This window comes from Convolutriloba macropyga, chromosome 14, assembly GCF_964194025.1.
Source record: "Convolutriloba macropyga chromosome 14, txConMacr16.3, whole genome shotgun sequence".
In the NCBI taxonomy this organism is placed as follows: domain Eukaryota; kingdom Metazoa; phylum Xenacoelomorpha; order Acoela; family Convolutidae; genus Convolutriloba; species Convolutriloba macropyga.
Window position 1 is genome coordinate 2,419,245 of NC_134481.1, and position 24,971 is coordinate 2,444,215.

Consider the following 24,971-nt stretch of genomic DNA (forward strand, 5'->3'; position numbering starts at 1 on the left):
AGAAAAAATTGCTAATCTTAATTTAAAACAATTAAAACTCAGCTCTAAAATCTATTTACTGACGATTTTTGCTGCAATATGTAATTGAGAAGTGAAGATTTCACTAAAGAAAAGTTCCAACCTCCCTGATTTTTTCCTTTTTAATTAAAATATGTTGTTGCTAAAAAAATTAAGTTGGTTCCAGCCATTTCCTATCAAAAATTGTTCTATAAAGAGTGAACTAGTAAATTGTTGGAAAGTTCTCTCAACCGAGAACCCAATTCCTTTTTATTTTAGTTCTCTTTCTGAGTATTAAAATCACAAATATGAAGTTGATATGTGTTGTCCTTTTAATCACGGGCGTGGAAATTGTGCATTCAAAAATCGGGCATGGTAAGTTTTTCTTTCAATTGTTAAGCTTCCTGTACTTGAATTTCAACTCAATAGATATCTTGCATAGTAATTTCTGACTATAAAAGGAAAACACGATGAATCAACGCTATCACAAATAACGAGCCTTGTATATTTTTGCTGTGTTGTTTTTGTCACACCATTATCCGAAGTACGTTTGAATCAAATCGTTTTTTATAATGGAGCTAACTTTACACTTTTCCAGTTGATCAGCCTAATCAGCAGAAGTTAATGCCTCTTGTTAAAATATTTCCTCTGGACGAAGATTTTGTTTCAACGTATTTAGAGATTTAGAGAACCAAAGGATACCAAAAAGTCAACGCTAAGAGTACAATTTTGTAGAACAGAGAAAGAAAAGTTTTCTTCTTAACGATAAACAAGCTTTTAAATAGACCACCAAAATCTTCGTCTCAGATAACAAAGCAGTCGATTATTTAAAGAGTTTTGATTCATGTATTAAAAGTAAGTTAGATTTCTTAAATTGAAAGATGGAACCTAGACTTAAAGAAATGAATATCTATTTTTTGTCCGAAACTTTGTGTCAAAATGAGACTTTGATATCTTTAGGTCTAAGTTTAATCATTCAAACCAGGCTCTCTGTCTCAGCGTCTTCGTTGTGACAAATTAAATCGTTCCCTGGGTTCTCTCTCTTTGTCTGTCTACTTTCATAACCAAATGAAACAGTAGTAGGGGCAGGTTTTTCGATTCCTCGGACAACAATCTTAATTCAGAAGAAATATTTGACAAGAAGTTTTTATACCCGCTTTTGGACGTACACGTTCAGGTAAATCGTGCCAAAAAATGACCTCAGGTCTATAGGTGTTTAATTATATAGAAGTATAGGTATACTCCCCCGGGCCGAGGAATGAGCGGAAAAAAAATGCAAGAAATGAGCGGAATTTGAGCGGACAGTTTAGCAAATTCCGCTCAAAGCCCTTACATTTTTTTGACCGGAATGAGCGGAATTTGAGCGGAAAAAAAATGCAAGAAATGAGCGGAACTTGAGCGGAATAAAAAATGCAAGAAATGAGCGGAATTTGAGCGGAATAAAAAATGCAAGAAATGAGCGGAATTTGAGCGGAATCAAAAATGCAAGATATGAGCGGAATTTGAGCGGAATCAAAAATGCAAGAAATGATCGGAATTTGAGCGGAAAAAAAATGCAAGAAATGATCGGAGAGACGTTTCGACCGCACTTTTGTCTGATCAGAGGACGTTTCGAGAGCTGAAATAGGTTAAATACTGTCGGAAAAAATCTACAGTTGAACTAACGAACAACTCTTTGAGATTTTCCAGTATGTTTTGGGTGTGTTCCCCTCCTCCTTTTCTCAACCGGGCTGGGGACCGGCTACGGCGGAGTTACAAACAAACAACTATAGGAGAATTGAGCAGAGCTAGCTAAAAAAACTAGGCTCGAAAAGCTCTCTCCAAAACAGAAACACTAAACAGACCAGACAAAGTATAAAATAATAAAAAAAGTATAATAATGTCATAAATATAATAATAAATATAATAAAGATTAAAACCAGAATGAAACAAGGAGGTTCGTTTATGTGCGACTGCACATAATGTTCCAACTATTCTCATTGTCGAACTTTTTTTCTATACAAGCTAAACCAAAAAATGTTTTTCCACTACAACCCACACAAAAAGTGGGACTCCTACGTTGCTTTTCGTTACCATTCGACAAAAGAACCAAATGAGATTCATTAGACTACCAAAAATCTACCACAAACCACTCAATTTAGACCACTTTAGTAAAGATAAACTGATATATAGTAAAGATAATGAAAATCAATTTTCCAGAGGTCTATTTTTGCAGGAATACTAGTTTTTGATGTAATATTTAAGAAAGAGAGATTGGATTCAAGTTGATCCACTTTAAAACCACTGCGTTTCCTGTTGTGACAATTCAAAGAAGTTACAGTTTTTTTAACCCGTTTTTCTGAAACTTCAGTATTGATTTTCTTTTCAGGAACCCCGAAAGGTTCCCAAGTTACTGGTTCAATCTAGAAACATCAGTAGGGCTGAAGAGTGGAAAACTTTTAAATTAAATTTAACCGTAACTTTGCGAAACTAAATATACAGCAGGAAATACTTCTATAAATGTTTGTTTTGTCCCCAATAATTTGTAGAGAGCCCTGTTTCGGAAACATGTACCTAAAATAAACTAATAAACTTTAGTTCGACTGGCAGGGTTTTGAAGCAGTGCTTATGTAGGAAAATGGAATTAGTTCGAACTAAAAGGAATATCAATCTGATTCTGAAAGACTTTAAAGAAATGGAAGCTAATGAGGACCATATGTCGTTACCGCTTCTGTATTTGTGAAAACCAATTTTCCAGAGGTCTATTTTTGCAGGAATACTAGTTTTCACTGCTCAATGTAAAATTTTTCAGATAACCACGCCTGAACTTGTTCAGGTGAAAATTTACCTGAAATTGGTTCAAGTAAATTTACCTGAACTTTTTTTACATACTTTGTGTACATACTTTCCCTGTTTCTGGAATTTCAATGTTTCCGCTCGTTTGGTCATGTCAAATTCCGCTCATTTCCTGCATTTTTTATTCCGATCAAATTCCTCTCATTTCTTGCATTTTTTTTCCGCTCAAATTCCGCTTCTTCCTTGCATTTTTTGTTCCGCTCAAATTCCGCTCATTCCTTGCATTTTTTGTTCCGCTCAAATTCCGCTCATTTCTTGCATTTTTTTTTATCGATTCCGCTCATTCCGGTCAAATTTCGCTCATTCCGGTCATCTCTTGCATTTTTTTGAGCGGAATTTGAGCGGACTCCTCGACTTGGGCCCGCTCAAATCATTCACCGCATTGATTACATAATTTTCATAATTAACCTCCCCAAAGCGGAATTTTGGACAATAAAAAAAAACACTCTCTTGATTTTACATTTTTTGCTTGTTTTCTCTACAACGGCAGTCATGGAAACGGCACCTGTTTTCATTTTTTCGGATAGTGTGTTGATTTTGTGATCTCATAATTTGTTTTTAGTAGAAATTGTGTACAGTAATGATGTTGAATGCGAATAAAAAACAATAGTCAATCTCAACCGTTCTTTCGCAAAACTAAGAAAGTGATAAGGGGGCCTGTACCTAACTCTCAGCCGAATACAGTACTGAGTCAGAGTCTAATTCAGGTCACATTTTGCACTGAATTTGTCTGATTCAGAGCTAATTCAGTGATTCATTCTGAATTATCTTCTGATTCAGAAGAATACAGAATATTTTCCCTGAATTTTGCTGATTCAGAGAAATTCAGAAATCACTTCACAGTTGGTTCTGAATTCCTTCTGAATCAGTACTAAAACTTAAAACTTCTCTGAAAATGTTCTGCATCAGTACTGATTGTCACTGAACTTTAGGTACGGGGGCTGATATAACAAGTGATTTAGCTTACTTGCTTTAGAAAGTGATGAACAACTTATCGTGAGAGGGGAAGAGGAGATTCCGTGTGGTCCAAATGTAACCCCAAATAGCAAAACGTGTGGTGCAATTTCGTGTGCAAAGGACTCCAGTTATTGCTGTCGTGAGTTGTCCTTTTCTTTCCAAATATATTGGTAAGAAAGAAAGAAAGAAAGAATGAATAAATTTCCCCTTTATCATAAAAATTATCAACTATTTAATAAATTACATAATACAATAAATAATTCATAAAATATATCAATTAAAATTATTTACATATCAAAGGTATCTCAGAGAGGACAGATAAACGGGACTATTAGGCCAACCTAGTATCTGCCCCGGTATCTGTTGGTGAACATTTTTGGGTTTCCAGGTTTCTCTAAACAAATTTGTAAAAAATATATTTATGCTTCGTTTGTCATATAATTGCTTTCTATCGGAATTACTTAACAAGAAAATTCAATTTATTTAAATATCTCATATTTCTGTGATTTCCGTTTTTAGAAAAGCAAAATTGCAAAATTGTTAATTTTTTTTAGGTTTTAGAAAAGAGATACCAGTGCAAGATATTCTTAACGCAGTTCTTCCCACAATTGAAAACAGAGAATACGAAGCCATGACTCCTCTCACTTATAGCACCGAATTCTGCTATGGTTATACCCCGGGCAATCCGCCACCAAAGAAACAATTAGTCAGGGGAGAAATCACTAACTCAACATTTATGGACTATTTAGGTAAGACATTTTTTATTTTACCCTTTTCCAAGCAAAATATTGCTCGCAGTATACTAAAAGCAACACCTCAATACCAAATGGAAATATGTGATTCGGTCTAATTTGCAATTTATTTTTTTGAGTCTAGGTCCAGATCTGGGGAGATGATAGATAAAATAGTTTTTCGGCATCTTGTGAGGACAAAAGTATTCAATTAAAACGCTACCAATTCCATAAACTGCAACGCGTATACCTCCAGTGGACTTCATTTCTTCCAACGCTCTGAATTTGTTTTCAAAAGCCTAAGTTTTTCATACTGTCTAATTTTTCTTACACTGGTCTGATTTTCTTCCATTTTTTCACAAGGTTCAATTTTCAGCTACAACTGTAACTTTGTCCCGAAAGACTAGTGTGCTTAAAAACGACTAAACTTTCTTCAAATGGTCTAATTTTATTGCAACGGTTTAATTTTGTTCCAACAGTGTTATTTTCTGCCAATGGTCTAACTTTCTTCCAACAACCCTTTTTTCAAAAGGCCTAATTCTCTTCCAAGGTTCTAAATTTTTTCAACGATTTAAATTACTTCCACAAGCGTAGTTTTCTTCCAACGGTCCGATTTTGTTCCAAAAAACTTGATTTTTTCGAAAGGTCTAATTTTCTTTCAAAAGTTTAAATTTCGCATCATATTTTTACCATCTCACGCTGGGTAGTTAAACCTATCAACTATGTCGGCAACTTTGTTACAATTTATCCGTATGTCTATATTATTTATTTTTCAACAAAAATTTCACGTAACGAGTCATTGAATTCAGTACATTCATTGCAAAATGCTACAGTCACTCAAGATGTAATAAAGAGTGTTATATTTTGATACTATTGATAAACAAATTGAGTAATACTTTTAAATCTAAATGAGCTAAAATCGGGGAGCAATTATTTTTGGCCCGGTATTTACCATAACATTGAGAAACGAGCCAAGTGTACTCACACTTTTTCACTAAATTTTGTTTTGATATTGGGTGAACAAATGGCTCCGATGAAATATCACAATATTTATTGAGATCTTTCATCGTTCTTCTTTCGAAAATATTCTGGCACCAAAATGTTTTCTAAATAAACAAAATTAACAAATATATGTTTTCTAAATAAACAAAATGAACAAATAAAAACAAAATTTCTAAATAACCTTGAATTAGTTGGACAAATACATTTATCCTGGTTTTAACATCAAAGCTTACATTTTTGGATTAATTGCAAGTTAGCTATCGGATAGAACAAACTCCTTCTGTAATACAATTAGATTTTATTTTTTAACAGAATCAAAATATGGAACACTGGAACATACTGCATGCGTTCCAGAAAGTTACAAACCAGGGACGATCATTTACTGGGTAGTAAAAATTCTTGCTAATGGACAGAAAGTGAGACACGACAGCAAAATGTATTATATTACAAAATACGAGATCGCAGGTTGCAAATGCCTCGCGTAATTCACAAATAGCGACAAGAAAATGCAGAAGGAAGGAGAGAAAAAGGAGTTGGCCTACCATACAAAAAAACGATTTCAACAAACGATATCATATCCTATCTACGTTAAATTGTATTAGGTTTTGGGCATTTATGTTTTAATTCAATTGAAGTGTAAACAGCTGTTTGTTTTTTAACTTGCTGACACTGGTTTTTTAACAACTTGCTGACAATGGTTGGGCATAGAATATGTTCGCAAGTTTCTGTCCAGTGTAACCCTATTGTTAACCGTAACGCTCGAGATCGAGTTTTCTAACGATTATTTTTGATCTGTTTTCTGATAATTTCAATCTAAAGTTACATTTTTTTTGTTTTTTAAAGTATTTGTTTTCTGGTGAAATAATTATTGTGAAATATAAGGACCAAGTTATTAAGTTGTCAATAAGCTCAAAGAGAGATGTGAGTCGTGAATGAAATTTGTATATTTAGAAAAAGCAATAGGTTTCCTGATTGAAATGCACGGAGATAAAAATGGCAGTTAGGAACGAAGAGGAAACGTCAGCATTTTTCGCGGTTAAGAATAATGTTTTAATCTTGGGACAAAAAAAAACTGCGGGATGGAAAACCAGTTCGCATTTGCTTCAAAATTTTTGATCAATCTTGGACAACAGCGATAAAATTTTCAAAACTATCAGCCTGTGGATGTTACAGTTACAGAAACCTTATTGTGACTTACGCTAAGCGTAATTTGTTTGAACAGAGGAAATGTTCAACATATCGTTTTGTTCATATCACCACAATTATACAGCACATCAGCTATGTTGGATAATGAAATAACACATATTTTCGGGAGAAGCTATAAACTTGCAACAAAACAAACAAAACAATACTTTAGAAGCTTACTGTTTGACATAGATCCAAAAAATTGGACAATTTCCATTATTGTTATAATTTTTAGCAAAACTATGAAAAAAAAACACAAGAAGTACACACTTACACTGACAAATCGAACCCTCCTCACCTACTTTGATATTTCTCATGTAGATCCAGTTTCCCTACGGTTGATTTTGGCCAATCTGATCTCTTCAACAATTAGTTTGAATAGTCCTTGACTAGGTTGAAGAACAATTTTTTGTTAAAACAATATATAGAGAGTTTTTGAGCTCAAAATTTGACCACGTATCGACTACTATTTTCGTAGACCAGCTAGGTCAGAATTTCTTTACTTGCAACTTTATTCGTATGTTGACACTCCTACCTATACCCTCAAATTATTTGAAGAAGTCCTTGACTATGATCAACAATAATTTATGTTGAAACACTATTTATAGAGCTTTTGAGCTCGGAATTTGACAACTTATCGACTCCTTTTTTCATAGACCAGCTAGGTCAGGAATCTTCCACTGTTAGGCTCTATTCGGTTGTTGACTCTCCTTATTAGATATTCAAGTTATTTGAATAGTCCTTGACTAGATTGTAAAACAACTTATGTTGATACATCATATAGAGTTTTTGAGCTCAAAATATCAAAACGTATCGACAGTTTTTTCCATGAACCAGCTGGGTCCAAAATTTTTTCAATCTCAGACTGCTCTTAGGTGTTGAATGTCTTCCTAGACCATCAAACTAATGATATAAGTCCTTGATTATGTTGAAAAACATTGTATGTTAAAACAGTATATAGAGAGTTTTTGAGCTCCAAATATGACAACGCATCGAGTACGTTTTTCTTAAAACTGCTTGATCAGGCTTTATTTCACTTTCAGACTTTTTCAGATGTTGACACTACTCTAGACCCTACAATAATGTTAATAAGTCCATGACTAGGTTGAAAATCAATTCATGTTCAAACACCATTAAGTTTATTTGAGCTCGAAAAGTGACAACGTATCGACCAATTTTTTCTTTCACTAGCTGGTAGAGAAATTTGTGTACTCTCAGAATTCAATCGGATGTTGACACTTCCCCCTAGACCCTAAAATAATTTGAATAGTTCTTTGACTAGTTTGAAAAACCATTAATGTTGAAACAATTTATAGAGAGTTTTTGAGATTAAAATTTGACCTCTTCAAATCTTACATCGAATACTTCTTTCGTAGACCATCTAGGTAGGATATTTTTTCAATGTCAGATATTATTTGGATTTTGACACTCCGCCCTGGCCCTCGAATTAATTGATGATCCTTGTCCATGTTGAAAACAGTTTACGTGGAAACACTATTTAGAGAGCTTTTGATCTCGGAATTTGACATCCTATAGACTACTTTTTTTGTAGAACAGCTAAGTCACATCTTATTCAATGTCAGACTCTATACATATGTTGAAACGCCTCCCTAGATCCTTAAATTATTCGAATAATATCTTGTATAGGCTGATAAACAATTCATGTTGAAACAACATATATAGTTTTTGAGATCGAAATATGACAGCATATCGACCACCTTTTTTCATACAACAGCTCGTTAAGAATTTATTTCATTTTCAGACTTTTTTGAATGTTGACACTTCTCCATAGATTCTAAAATACTTTGAATAAGTCCGTGAATAGGTTGGAGAAGTACTTGACTATGTTGAAAAACAGTTTATGTTGAAACACAATTTAGAGAGCTTTTGAGCTTGGAGGCTAACATCCTATCGACTACTTTTTTCGTAGACCAGCTGAGTCAGAAATCCTATAAGGTCAGATTTTATTCGGATGTTGACACTCCTCTCTAGATCCTTAAATTTATGAAAAATTCTTTGACTAGGTTGAAAAACAATTTATGTTGAAACACCATATGGAGTACTGAGCACAAAATATGACAACTTATCGACCATTTTTCCCTACACCAGCAGACTCAGAATTTTTTTCACTTTCAGACCTTATTTGGATTTTTGTCACTCCTCTTGAGACCCTAAAATATTTTGAATAAATCCTTGACTATGTTGCAAAACAATTTATCTTGAAACACTATTTAGAGAGCTCTTGAGCTTAGAATTTGACATCCCATCAACAAATTTTTTTTGTAGACCAACTGGGTAAAAAAATTTTAATGTTTGATTCTATTTGGATGTCGACACTCCTCCCTAGACCCCAAAATAATTTGAATAGGTTACTGACGACTTTGGAAAGCAGTTTTTGGTGAAACCCCATATAGAGTAATTGAGCTCAGAAATGACAATGTATCGACCACATTTTTCTTACACCAGCTCGTTCAAAAAATTCTTTAAACTCTTTTGACCCCAAAAAGAATTTGAATAATTACTTGACTAGGTTGACAAACAATTTATATTCAAACACCATATAGAGCTTTTGAGCTCGAAATATAATAGCGTACCGACCACGTTTTTTCCTACACCAGCAAGGTCAGAAATTTTTTCACTTTCAGACTTTGATTGGATGTTGACACTTCACCATAGACCCTAAAAAAATTTGAATAATTCCTTGACTATGTTAAAAAACACTTTGTGCTGAAACACTATAGAGAATATTTGAGCTCGAAATATGATAGCGTATCGACCCCTTTTATTCTTGCACCGGCGGTTTCAGAAATTTGTTCACTTTCAGAAGACTTTATTTGGATGTTGACACTCCTCCTTGATCCAGAAAAAATTGAATAAGTCCTTGACTAGAGTGACAAACATTTTTTGTTGAAACATTTAGAGTTTTTGAGTCATAATTTGACAACGTATCGACTGCTTTTTTTCGTAGACCAACTAGGCCAGATGATGTTTCACTTTCATACTCTATGTTGACCTTGATACTCCTCCCTAGATTCTCAAACCAAATGAGGAAGTCCTTGACTATGTTGAAAAACAATTTATATTAAAATACTCTTTAGAGAGCTCTTGAGCTCAGAATTTGACATCCTATCGACTTTTTTTTGTAGACCAGCTAGGTAAAAAAGTTATTAATGACAGTCTCTTCGGATGTTGAAATTGCTCTTTAGACCCTCAGACAATTTGATTTAGTCCTCGACTATATAGAAGAACACTTTGTGTTGGAACACCATATAGAGTACTTGAGCTCGAAATATGACAACGTATCGACCACTTTTTTCCCCACACCAGCAGGTTCAGAAATTCGTTCACTTTCAGACATTATTCGGATAATGACACTCCTCACTAGACCCCAAAAATAATTTGAAAACGTACTTGACTAGGTTGACAAACAATTTACGTTGAAACACCATATAGAGTATTTGAGCTCGAAATATGATAGCGTATCGACCATTTTTCCTACGCCAGCAAGGTCAGAAATTCTTTCACTTTCAGACTTTGATTGGGTTTTGATACTCTACCATAGACCCTTAAAGAATTTGAATAAGTCCTTGACTAGGTTGACAAACAGTTTTTGTTGAAACATTTTATACAGAGTTTTTGAGCTCAAAATTAAAATTTTATCACGTATCGACTACTGTTTTGCGTAGACCAGCCAGGTCAGATATTCTGTTACATTCAGACCATATTTAGTTGTAGAAATGTAGACACTCCTACCTAGACACTCAAATTAATTGAAGAAGTCCTTGACTATGTTGAAAAGCAATTTATATTGAAACACTATTTAGAGAGCTCTTGAGCTCATAAATTTACACCCTACCATTTTTTTTCGTAGATTAAAATTTTTTAATGACCGAGTCTCTTCGGATGTCAACATTTCTCCCTAGACCCTCAAAAATTTAGAATGAGTCCTTGACTATGTTGAAAAACACTTTGTGTCGAAACACCCTAGAGAATATCTGAGCTCGAAAATTGACAAAACATCGACCAATTATTTTTCTTACATCAGTTGGTTCAAAAAATTGTTCGGATGTTGACACTTCTCCGATACTTTTAAATAATTTGAATAAGTTTTGACTAGGTTGACAAACAATTCAAGTTGAAACAATATATAGAGAGTTTTTGAGCTCTAAATTTGACCTCTTATCGACTACTGTTTTGCGTAGACCAGCCGGGTCAGATATTCTTTAACTTTCAGACTCTGTTGCGATGTTGACACTCCTCCCTAGATCCTCAAATCAATTGAAGAAGTCCTTGACTATGTTGAAGAAGATTTTATTTTGAAATACTCTTTCGAGATCTCTTGAGCTCAGAATTTGAGGTCCTATCGACTACTTTTTTCTTTAGACGAGCTAGCTCAGAAGCTTTTTAATGACAGTCTCTTTGGATGTCGAAGTTGCCCCTAGACCCTCAAACAATTAGAATAAGTCCCCGACTATGTTGAAGAACACTTTGTCTTGAAACACAATGCAGAGTATTTGAGCTCGAAATATGATAGCGTATCGACCATTTTTCCTACACCAGCAAGGTCAGAAATTCTTTCACTTCCAGATTTTGATGGGATTTTGACACTCCACCATAGACCCTTAAAATATTTGAATAAGTCCGTGACTAGGTTGACAAACAATTTTTGTTGAAACATTTTATAGAGAGTTTTTGAGCTCAAATTCAAAAGTTTGACAATTTATCTACTACTGTTTTGTGTAGACCAGCCAAGTCAGATATTCTCTTACATTCAGACCGTTTTTGGTTGTAGACATGCAGACACTCCTACCTAGACATTCAAATTAATTGAAGAAGTCCTTGACTATGTTGAAAAGCAATTTATATTGAAACACTATTTACAGAGCTCTTTAACTCAGAAATTGACATCCTACTTCTTTTTTCGTAGACCAGCAAGGTCAAAAAATGTTTAAGGACTGAGTCTTATTGGATATCAACATTTCTCCCCAGACTATGTTGAAAAACACTTTGTGTTGAAACACCATAGAGAATATCTGAGCTCGAAAATTGACAAAGCATCGACCACCTATTTTTCTTACACCACTTGGTTCAAAAATTCTTTCATTTTCAGAATTTTTTGGGATTTTGAAACTTCTCCAAAACCTTAAAATAATATGAATAAGTTTTTGATTAGCTTGATAAACAATTCATTTTGAAACAAAATATTGAGAGTTTCTGAGCTCAAAATTTGACTACCTATCGACTACTTTTTTCGTAGGCCAGCTCAGTCAAAATTTCTTTCCCCTTCAGGCTCTATTTGGATGTACACACTCCTCCCTAGACACTCAAAATAATTGATGAATTCCTTGACTATGTTGAAAAACAGTGTAAAATGAAACACTATTTAGAGAGCTTTTGAGCTGGTAATTTGACATCTTGTCGACTACTTTTTTTCGTAGACCAGGCAGGTCAAAAATATTTTGATTTCAGACTCCATTCGGACATTGAAAATCCTCCACAGATCCTAAAGTCATTTGAATAAATCATTGACTAGGTTGAAAAACAGTTTATTCTGAAACAACATAAAGACTATTTGAGCACGAAATATTACAGCGTATCGTCCACTTTTTCCTCGACCAGCAAAGTCAAAAAAATTTCCACTTCCAAACTTTATTCGGATGTTTACACACCTCTTTAGACGTTATCATAGTTTGAATAGGTCCTTAAATAATTTGAAGAACAGTTTGTGTTAAAACCACCATACAGAATGTTTGTGCTCGAAAATTGAAAGCGTATCGACAACTTTTTTCTCTTGCACCAGCTGAGTCCAAAAACTTTTCACTTTCAAAAATTATTTGGATGTTGAAACTCCTCCCTAGACCCAAAAATAAATTGAATAAATCTTTGACTAGGTTGACAAACAATTTTTGTTGAAACATTTCATAGGGAGTTTTTGAGCTCAAAATTTGACCCCGTATCGACTACTGTTTTGCGTAGACCAGCCAGGTCAGATATTCTTTAACTCTCAGACTATGTTGGGATGTTTGTACTCCTCCCTAGATCCTCAAATCAAATGAAGAAGTACTTGACTATGTTGCAAAACAATTTATGTTGAAACACTATTTAGAGAGCTCATAATTTGATCACGTATCGACAACTTTTTTTGTAGACCAGCGAGTTCAGATAATCTTTTACTTTCAGAGTTTGTTGGGATTTTGATACTCCTCCCTACATCCTCAAATGAATGAAGAAGTCCTTGACTGTGTTGCAAAACAATTTATGTTGAAACACTATTTAGAGAGCTCTTGAGCTCAGATATTGACATCCTATCAACAACATTTTTTGTAGACCAGCTAGGTCAGAAGTTTTAAATGTCTGAGTCTCCTGGGATGTTGAAACTCTTCCCTAGACCCCAAATAGTTTGAATAAGTCCCTGACGAGGTTGGAAAGCAGTTTATGTTGAAATCCAATATGGAGTATTTGAGCTCAAAAAATGACAATGTACCGACCACATTTTTCTTACACCAGCTCCTTCAGAAGATTTTTCACTTTTTGAATTTAATTAAACTCCTTTGACCCCAGAAAAAATGAATAATTACTTGACTAGGTTGACAAATAATTTATGTTGAAACACCATATAGAGTATTTGAGCTCGAAAAAAATAGCGCATCGACCACGTTTTTTTCCTACATCAGCAAGGTCAGAAATTCTTTCAGTCTCCGACTTTGATTGGATGCTGACACTTCACCATAGACCCTAAAACAATTCGAATAATTCCTTGACTATGTTGAAAAAAACTTTGTGGTGAAACACCATATAGATTGTTTGAGCTCGAAATATGACAGCGCATCGATCACTTTTTCCCCACACCAGCAGGTTCAGAAATTCGTTCACTTTCAGACATTATTCGCATGCTGACACTCCTCCCCAGACCTCAAAAATAATTTGAATTTAAAAAAATTGACTAGGTTGACAAACAATTTATGTTGAAACACCATATAGAGCATTTGAGCTCGAAATATGATAGCGTATCGACCATTTTTCCTACACCAGCAACGTCAGAAAATCTTCTACTTTCAGACTTTGATTGGCTGTTGACACTCCACCTTAGACCCTGAAAGAATTTGAATAAGTCTTTGACTAGGTTGACAAACAATTTTTGTTGAAACATTTTATAGAGGTTTGAGCTGAAAATTTTACTACGTATCGACTACTGTTTAGTGTAGACCAACCAGGTCAGATATTCTTTTACATACAGACCCTAATTTGTTGTAGAAATGAAGAAACTCCTACCAAGACACTCAAATTATTTGCAGAAGTCCTTGGCTATGTTGAAAAACACTTTGTGTTGAAACACCATAGAGAATATCTGAGCTCGAAAACTGACAAAGCATCGACCACTTATTTTTCTTACACCAGTTGGTTCAAAAATTCATTCACTTTCAGAGTTTTTTTCGGGTGTTAACACTTCTCTAAGACCCTTAAAAATATGAATAAATTTTAATTAAGTTGACAAACAATTCATGTTGAAATAATATATACAGTTTTTGAGCTCTAAATTTGACCACGTATCGACTACTGTTTTGCGTAAACCAGCCAAGTCAGATATTCGTCAACTTTCAGACTCTGTTGGTATGTTGACACTCCTCCCTAGATCCTAAAATGATTTGAAGAAGTCCTTGACTATTTTAAAAAACAATTTAATTTGAAACACTACTTAGAGAGCTCTTGAGCTCAGAATTTGACATCCTATCGACTATTTTTTTCCTAGACCAGCTGGGTCAGCAATTTTTTTATGATAGACCTCTTCGGAATAAGACATTTCTCCCTAGACCCTCAAACAATTTGAATAAGTTCTTGACTATGATGAAAAACACTTTGTGTTGAAACACCATAGATAATATATGAGCTCGAAAACTGAAAAAGAATCGACCACTTATTTTTCTTACACCAATTGGTTCAAAAATTTTTTCAATTGCAGAATTTGTTCGGATGTAAACACTTCTCCAAGACCCTTAAAAATATAAATAAGTTTTGACTATGTTGACAAACAATTCATGTTGAAACAAAATATAGAGAGCTTCTGAGCTCAAAATTTGACCACGTATCGACTACTTTTTTCGTAGGCCGGCTCAATCAATTGTTTTGTTTCCCTTCAGGCTCTATTTGGATGTACACCTTCCTCCCTAGACATTCAAACTAATTGATGAAGTACTTGACTATGTTGAAAAACAGTTCATTGAAACACTATTTGGAGAGCTTTTGAGATTGGAATTTGACTCCTGTCGACTACTTTTTTTCGTAGAAGAGCTAGGTCAAAAATATTTTGATTTCAGACACCGTTCAGCCGTTGAAAGTCCTCCAAAAATCCTCAAGTCATTTGAATTAGTCATTGACTAGGTTGAAAAACAATTTATTTTGAAACATCATATAGAGTATTTGAGCTCGAAATTTTACAGCGTATCGGCCACTTTTTTCCCGAGACCAGCATAGTCAGAAAATATTCCACCTAAAGACTTTATTCTGATGTTTACACACCTCTCTAGACGCTTTTATAGATTAAATAAGTCCTTAAATAGTTTGAAAAACAGTTTCTGTTAAAACCACAATAGAGAATATTTGTGCTCAAAAAAAGACAGCGTATCGAACACTTTTGTCTCTTACACCAGCTGAGTCCTAAAATTTTTCACTTTCAAAATTTATTTGGATGTTGAAACTCCTCCCTAGACCCAAAAATAAATTGAATAAATCTTTGACTAGGTTGACAAACAATTTTTGTTGAAACATTTCATAGGGAGTTTTTGAGCTCAAAATTTGACCCCGTATCGACTACTGTTTTGCGTAGACCAGCCAGGTCAGATATTCTTTAATTCTCAGACTATGTTGGGATGTTGGTACTCCTCCCTAGATCCTCAAATCAAATGAAGAAGTCCTTGACTATGTTGCAAAACAATTTAGTTTGAAACACTATGTAGAGACCTCTTGAGCTCATAATTTGATCGCGTATCGACTACTTTTTTCGTAGACCAGCTAGTTCAGATAATCTTCAACGTCCAGGGTTTGTTGGGATATTGATACTCCTCCCTAGATCCTCAAATGAATGAAGAAGTCCTTGACTATGTTGCAGAACATTTTATGTTGAAACACTATTTAGAGTGCTCTTGAGCTCAGAATTTGACATCCTGACAACAACATTTTTTGTAGACCAGCTGGGTCAGAAGTTTTTTAATGTCTGAGTCTCCAGGGATGGTGAAACTCCTCCCTAGACCCCAAAATAATTTGAATAAGTCCCTGACGAGGTTGGAAAGCAGTTTAATTTGAAACCAAATATTGAGTATTTGAGCTCAAAAAATGACAAGGTATCGACCAAATTTTTCTTACAGCAGCTCCTTCAGAAGATTCTTCACTTTATGAAAATATTTAAACTCTTTTGACCCCAAAAAAAATAGAATAATTACTTGACTAGTTTGACAAACAATTTATGTTGAAACACCATATAGAGTATTTGAGCTCGAAAAAAATAGCACATCGTTCTTTCCTACACCAGCAAAATCAGAAACTGTTTCACTTTGGGACTTTGATTGGATGCCGACACTTCACCATAGACCCTAAAACAATTTGAATATTTCCTTGACAATGTTGAAAAAATTTTGTGCTGAAACACCATATAGATTATTTGAGCTTGAAATATGACAGCGTATCGATCACTTTTTCCCCACACCAGCAGGTTCAGAAATTCTTTTAGTTCCGGACTTCATTCGGATGCTGACACTCCTCCCTAGACACCAAAAATCATTTGAAAATAAAAAATTGACTAGGTTGACAAACAATTTATGTTGAAACACCATATACAGCATTTAAGCTCGAAATATGATAGCGTATCGACCATTTTTCCTACACCAGCAAGGTCAAAAATTCTTCCACTTTCAGACTTTGATTAGATGTTGACACTCCACCATAGACCCTAAAAGAATTTGAATAAGTCCTTGACTAGGTTGACAAACAATTTTTGTTGAAACATTTTATAGAGAGATTTTGAGCTCAAACTTTTACTACGTATCGACTACTGTTTTGTGTAGACCAACCAAGTCAGATATTCTTTTACATACAGGCCCTGTTTTGTTGTAGAAATGTAGAAACTCCTACCAAGACACTCAATTTAATTGAAGAAACCCCTGGCTATGTTGAAGATTGAGCTCGAAAATTGACAAAGCATCGACCACTTATTTTTCTTACAACAGTTCGTTCAAAAATTCATTCAATTTCAGAGTTTGTTTGGGTGTTAACAATTCTCCAAGACCCTTAAAATATGAATAAATTTTGACTAGGTCGACAAACAATTCATGTTGAAACAAAATATAGACAGTTTCTGAGCTCAAAATTTGACCACGTATCGACTACTTTTTTCGTAGGCCAGCTCAGTCAATTCTTTTTTCCCTTTCAGGCTCTATTTGGATGTACACACTCCTCCCTAGACATTCAAACTAATTGACGAAGTCCTTGGCTATGTTGAAAAACAGTGAAAGTTGAAACACTATTTGGAGAGCTTTTGAGCTGGTAATTTGACATCTTGTCGACTACTTTTTTTCGTAGACCAGGCAGGTCAAAAATATTTTGACTTCAGACTCCACTCGGACATTGAAAATCCTCCACAGATCCTGAAGTCATTTGAATAAATCATTGACTAGGTTGAAAAACAGTTTATTCTGAAACTACATAAAGACTATTTGAGCTCGAAATATTACAGCGTATCGTCCACTTTTTCCTCGACCAGCAGAGTCATAGGAAAATTGGATCTGCACTTGAGTCCAAATGGATGTGCACACTCTTTCCTAGACACTCAAAATAATTGAAGTTGTCCTTGACTATGTTGAAAAACAGTTTAGGTTGAAACACCAAAAAGACTGTTTGAGCTCGAAATATTACAGCGTATCGGCCACTTTTTTCCCGAGACAAGCAGAGTCAGAAAATATTCCACTTAAAGACTTTATTCGGATGTTTACACAACTCTCTAGACCCTATTATAGATTACATATGTCCTTAAATATTTTGAAAAAAAGTTTCTGTTAAAACCACCATACAGAATATTTGTGCTCGAAAATTGACAGCGCATCGAACACTTTTGTCTCTTACACCAGCTGGTTCCAAAATTTTTTCACTTTCAAAATTTATTTGGATGTTGAAACTCCTCCCTAGACCCAAAAATAAATTGAATAAATCTTTGACTAGGTTGACAAACAATTTTTGTTGAAACATTTTGTAGGGAGTTTTTGAGCACAAAATTTGACCACGTATCGACTACTTTTTTGCGAAGACCAGCCAGGTCAGATTTTTTTAACCCTCAGACTCTGTTGGGATGTTGATACTCCTCCCTAGATCCTCAAATCAATTGAAGAAGTCCTTGACTATGTTGCAAAACAATTTATGTTGAAACACTATTTAGAGATCTCTTGAGCTCAGAATTTGACATCCTATCAACAACTTTTTTTTGTAGACCAGCTGGGTCAGAAACTTTTTAATGTCAGAATCTAATCAGATGTCGACAATCCTCCCTAGACCCCAATATAAATTGAAGAGTTCCTTGACGAGGTTGGAAAGCAGTTTATGTTGAAATCACATATAGAGTATTTGAGCTCAAAAAATTACAATGTATCGACCACATTTTTCTTACAACAGCTTGTTCAGAAGATTGTTCAATTTTTGATTTGTTTTGGACTCCTTTGATCCCCCAAAATAGTTGAAATAATTAATTGACTAGTTTGACAAACAATTTATGTTGAAACACCATATAGAGTATTTGAGCTCGATATATAGTAGCGTACCGACCACGTCTTTTCCTACACCAGCAAAGTCAAAAATTTTTTCACTTTCAGACTTTGATTGGACGTTGACACTTCACCATAGGCCCTAAAACAATTTGAATAATTCCATGACTATTTCGAAAAACACTGTGCTGAAACACTATAGAGAATACTTCAGCTAGAAAAATGATAGCGTGTCGATCACTTTTTTCCTACTCAAGCAAGTTCAGAAATTCTTTCGCTTTCAGACCTTATTCGGATGTTGACACTCCTCTCTGGCCCAGAAAAAACGAAATAAGTCCTTCTCTAGAGTGACAAACATTTTTTTTTGAAATGTTTTATAGAGTTTTTGCGCTCATAATTTGACCACTTATCGACTACTTTTTCGTAGACCACCTAAGTCAGATAATCTTTAACTTGCAGATTTTGTTGGGATGCTGATACTCCTCCCTAGCTCCTCAAATAAATAATTGAAGAAGTCCTAGACTATGTCGCAAAACAATTTTTGTTGAAACACTATTTAGAGAGCACTTGAGCTCATATATTGACATCCTATCAACAAATTTTTTTGTAGACCAGCTGGGACAGAAGTTTTTTAATGGCAGAGTCTATTCGAATGTCGACATTCCTCCCTAGACCCAACACTAATTTGAATAAGTACCTGACGATGTTTTGGAAAGCAGTTCATATTGAAACCCATATAGAGTATTGGAGCTCAAAAAATGACAATGTATCGACCACATTCTTCTTACACCAGCTCGTTCAGAAGATTTTTCGTTTTTTGAATTCATTTGGACTCCCTTAACCCCCAAAAATAAATCGAATAATTACCTGACTAGGTTGACAAACAATTCATGTTGAGACACGATATAGAGTTTTTGAGCTTGAAATATAATAGCGTATCGACCATTTTTCCTACGCCAGCAATGTCAGAAATTGTTTCACTTTCAGACTTTTTTCGTATGTTGACACTCTTCACTAGACCCCAAAAATGATTTGAAAACGTACTTGACTAGGTTGACAAACAATTTACGTTGAAACAACATATAGAGTATTTGAGCTCGAAATATGATAGCATATCGACCTTTTTTCCTACGCCAGCAATGTCAGAAGAAATTCCTTCACTTTCAGATTTTTTTCGGATGTTGACACTCCTCTCTGGCCCAGAAAAACTTGAACAAGTCCTTGACTATAGTGACAAACATTTTTTAATAAATCTTTTATAGAATTTTTGCGCTCATAAATTGACCACGTATCGACTTCTTTTTCGTAGACCACCTAGGTCAGATAATACTTAACTTTCAGACTTTGTTGGGATTTTGAGACTCCTCCCTAGATCGTCAAATCAATTGAAGAAGTCCTTGACTATGTTGCAAAATAATTTATGTTGAAACACTATTTAGAGAGCCTTTGAGCTCAAAATTTGACATCTTATCAATAACTTTTTTTGTAGACCAGCTGGGCCAGAAGTTTTTTAATGGCAGAGTCTATTCGGATGTTGACACTCCTCCCTAGACCCAAAAATAATTTGAATAAGTACCTGACGATTTTGGAAAGCAGTTCATATTGAAACCCCATATAGAGTATTGGAGCTCAAAAAATGTCAATGTATTGACCACATTCTTCTTACACCAGCTCGTTCAGAATACTTTTCACTTTTTGAATTGATTTGGACTCCCTTGACCCTTAAAAATAAACTGAATAATTACCTGACTAGGTTGACAAACAATTCATGTTGAGACGCGATATAGAGTTTTTGAGCTTGAAATATAATATCGTATCGACCATTTTTCCTACGCCAGCAAGGTCAGAATTTCTTTCACTTTCAGACTTTTTTCGGATTTTGACACTCCTCTCTGGCCCAGAAAAAATTGAACAAGTCCTTGACTATAGTGACAAACATTTTTTGTCGAAATCTTTTATAGAGTTTTTGCGCTCATAAATTGACCACGTATCGACTACTTTTTTGTAGACCACCTAAGTCAAATAGTCTTTAACTTGCAGATTTGTTGGGATGTTGATTCTCCTCCCTAGATCAGCAAATCAATTGAAGAAGTGCTTGAATATGTTGCAAAATAATTTAAGTTGAAACAATATTTAGAGAGCTCTTGAGTTCAGATTTTGACATCCTATCAACAACTTTTTTGTCTATTCGGATGTCGACACTCCTCCCTAGGCACTAAAATAATTCGAATAAGTACTTGACGATGTTGGGAAATAGTTCATATTGAAACACCATATAGAGTATTGGAGCTCAAAAAATGACAATGTATCGACCACATTATTCTTACACAAGCTCGTTCAGAAGATTTTTCATTTTTTGAATTTATTTGAACTCCCTTGACCCCCAAAAATAAATTGAATAATTACCTGACTGGGTTGACAAACAATTCATGTTGAGACACGATATAGAGTTTTTGAGCTTGAAATATAATATCGTATCGACTATTTTTCCTACGCCAGCAATGTCAGAAATTCTTTCACTTTCAGACTTTTTTTCGGATTTTGACACTCCTCTCTGGCCCAGAAGACATTGAACAATTCCTTGAATATAGTGAAAAACATTTTTTGTTGAAATCTTTTATAGAGATTCTGCACTCATAATTTGACCACTTATCGACTACTTTTTCGTAGACCACCTAAGTCAGATAATTTTTAACTTCCAGATTTTGTTGGGATGCTGATACTCCTCCCTAGATCCTCAAATAAATAATTGAAGAAGTCGTAGACTATGTTGCAAAACAATTTATGTTGAAACACTATTTAGAGAGCTCTTGAGCTCAGATATTGACATCCTATCAACAAATTTTTTTGTAGACCAGCTGGGCCAGAAGTTTTTTAGTGGCAGAGTCTATTCGGATGTTGACACTCTTCCCTAGACCCAATAATAATTTGAACAAGTACCTGACGATGTTGGAAAGCAGTTCATATTGAAACCCCATATAGAGTATTGGAGCTCAAAAAATGACAATGTATCGACCACATTCTTCTTACACCAGCTCGTTCAGAAAATTTTTCACTTTTTGAATTTATTTGGAATCCCTTGACCCTCAAAAAAAATTGAATAATTACCTGACTAGGCTGACAAACAATTCATGTTGAGACACGATATAGAGTTTTTGAGCTTGAAATATAATATCGTATCGACCATTTTTCCTACGCCAGCAATGTCAGAAATTCTTTCACTTTCAGACTTTTTTCGGATTTTGACACTCCTCTCTGGCCCAGAAGAAATTGAACAATTCCTTGAATATAGTGAAAAATATTTTTTGTTGAAATCTTTTATAGAGATTCTGCACTCATAATTTGACCACTTATCGACTACTTTTTCGTAGACCACCTAAGTCAGATAATTTTTAACTTCCAGATTTTGTTGGGATGCTGATACTCCTCCCTAGATCCTCAAATAAATAATTGAAGAAGTCGTAGACTATGTTGCAAAACAATTTATGTTGAAACACTATTTAGAGAGCTCTTGAGCTCAGATATTGACATCCTATCAACAAATTTTTTTGTAGACCAGCTGGGCCAGAAGTTTTTTAGTGGCAGAGTCTATTCGGATGTTTACACTCTTCCCTAGACCCAATAATAATTTGAACAAGTACCTGACGATGTTGGAAAGCAGTTCATATTGAAACCCCATATAGAGTATTGGAGCTCAAAAAATGACAATGTATCGACCACATTCTTCTTACACCAGCTCGTTCAGAAAATTTTTCACTTTTTGAATTTATTTGGAATCCCTTGACCCTCAAAAAAAATTGAATAATTACCTGACTAGGCTGACAAACAATTCATGTTGAGACACGATATAGAGTTTTTGAGCTTGAAATATAATATCGTATCGACCATTTTTCCTACGCCAGCAATGTCAGAAATTCTTTCACTTTCAGACTTTTTTCGGATGTTGACACTCTTCATTAGACCCCAAAAAAGATTTGAAAACGTACTTGACTAGGTTGACAAGCAATTTACGTTGAAACACCCTATAGAGTATTTGAGCTCGAAATATGATAGCATATCGACCATTTTTACTACGCCAGCAATGTCAGAAATTCCTCCACTTTCAGACATTTTTCGGATGATGACACTCCTCTCTGGCCCAGAAAAAATTGAACAAGTCCTTGACTATAGTGACAAACATTTTTTGTCGAAATCTTTTATAGAGTTTTTGCGCTCTTAAATTAAACACGTATCGACTACTTTTTCGTAGACCACCTAGGTCAAATAGTCTTTAACTTGCAAACTTTGTTGGGATGTTGATACTCCTCCTTAGATTAGCAAATCAATTGAAGATGTCCTTGACTATGTTGCAAAACAATTTATGTTGAGAGCAATTTACTATTTAGAGAGCTCTTGTTTTCAGATTTTGACATTATATCAACAACTTTTTTGTCTATTCGGATGTCGACACTCCTCTCCAAGCACAAAAATAATTTGAATAAGTACCTGACGATGTTGGAAAGCAGTTCATATTGAAACCCCATATAGAGTATTGGAGCTCAAAAAATGACAATGTATCGACCACATTCTTCTTACACCAGCTCGTTCAGAAAATTTTTCACTTTTTGAATTTATTTGGAATCCCTTGACCCTCAAAAAAAATTGAATAATTACCTGACTAGGCTGACAAAGAATTCATGTTGAGACACAATATAGAGTTTTTGAGCCTGAAATATAATATCGTATCGACCATTTTTCCTACGCCAGCAATGTCAGAAATTCTTTCACTTTCAGACTTTTTTCGGATGTTGACACTCTTCATTAGACCCCAAAAAAGATTTGAAAACGTACTTGACTAGGTTGACAAGCAATTTACGTTGAAACACCCTATAGAGTATTTGAGCTCGAAATATGATAGCATATCGACCATTTTTCCTACGCCAGCAATGTCAGAAATTCCTCCACTTTCAGACATTTTTCGGATGATGACACTCCTCTCTGGCCCAGAAAAAATTGAACAAGTCCTTGACTATAGTGACAAACATTTTTGTCGAAATCTTTTATAGAGTTTTTGCGCTCATAAATTAAACACGTATCGACTACTTTTTCGTAGACCACCTAGGTCAAATAGTCTTTAACTTGCAAACTTTGTTGGGATGTTGATACTCCTCCTTAGATTAGCAAATCAATTGAAGATGTCCTTGACTATGTTGCAAAACAATTTATGTTGAGAGCAATTTACTATTTAGAGAGCTCTTGATTTCAGATTTTGACATTATATCAACAACTTTTTTGTCTATTCGGATGTCGACACTCCTCTCCAAGCACAAAAATAATTTGAATAAGTACCTGACGATGTTGGGAAATAGTTCATATTGAAACACCATATAGAGTATTGGAGCTCAAAAAATGACAATGTATCGACCACATTATTCTTACACAAGCTCGTTCAGAAGATTTTTCACTTTTTGAATTTATTTGGACTCCCCTGACCCCCAAAAATAAATTGAATAATTACCTGACTGGGTTGACAAACAATTCATGTTGAGACACGATATAGAGTTTTTGAGCTTGAAATATAATATCGTATCGACTATTTTTCCTACGCCACCAATGTCAGAAATTCTTTCACTTTCAGACTTTTTTCGGATTTTGACACTCCTCTCTGGCCCAGAAAAAAATGAACAATTTTTTGAATATAGTGAAAAACATTTTTTGTTGAAATCTTTTATAGAGATTTTGCGCTCATAATTTGACCACTTATCGACTACTTTTTCGTAGACCACCTAGGTCAAATAGTCTTTAACTTGCAAACTTTGTTGGGATGTTGATACTCCTCCTTAGATTAGCAAATCAATTGAAGATGTCCTTGACTATGTTGCAAAACAATTTATGTTGAGAGCAATTTACTATTTAGAGAGCTCTTGATTTCAGATTTTGACATTATATCAACAACTTTTTTGTCTATTCGGATGTCGACACTCCTCTCCAAGCACAAAAATAATTTGAATAAGTACCTGACGATGTTGGAAAGCAGTTCATATTGAAACCCCATATAGAGTATTGGAGCTCAAAAAATGACAATGTATCGACCACATTATTCTTACACAAGCTCGTTCAGAAGATTTTTCACTTTTTGAATTTATTTGGACTCCCCTGACCCCCAAAAATAAATTGAATAATTACCTGACTGGGTTGACAACAATTCAAGTTGAGACACGATATAGAGTTTTTGAGCTTGAAATATAATATCGTATCGACTATTTTTCCTACGCCACCAATGTCAGAAATTCTTTCACTTTCAGACTTTTTTCGGATTTTGACACTCCTCTCTGGCCCAGAAAAAAATGAACAATTTTTTGAATATAGTGATAAACATTTTTTGTTGAAATCTTTTATAGAGATTTTGCGCTCATAATTTGACCAGTTATCGACTACTTTTTCGTAGACCACCTAAGTCAGATAATCTTTAACTTGCATGTTTTGTTGGGATGCTGATACTCCTCCCTAGATCCTCAAATAAATATTTGAAGAAGTCCTA

The 24,971-nt window shown here is 34.6% G+C and overlaps 1 protein-coding gene across 1 annotated transcript; it reads left to right on the forward strand.

Moving 5' to 3' along the window:
- Positions 1 to 305: 305 nt before the first annotated feature.
- On the forward strand, positions 306 to 6,007 carry LOC142353375 (uncharacterized). Its single transcript, XM_075405607.1, has 4 exons — positions 306 to 372; positions 3,809 to 3,928; positions 4,344 to 4,538; positions 5,835 to 6,007. Exons 1-4 carry the CDS (start codon positions 306 to 308, stop codon positions 6,005 to 6,007), a joined length of 555 nt encoding a protein of 184 aa, XP_075261722.1.
- The last annotated feature ends 18,964 nt before the right edge of the window (positions 6,008 to 24,971 follow it).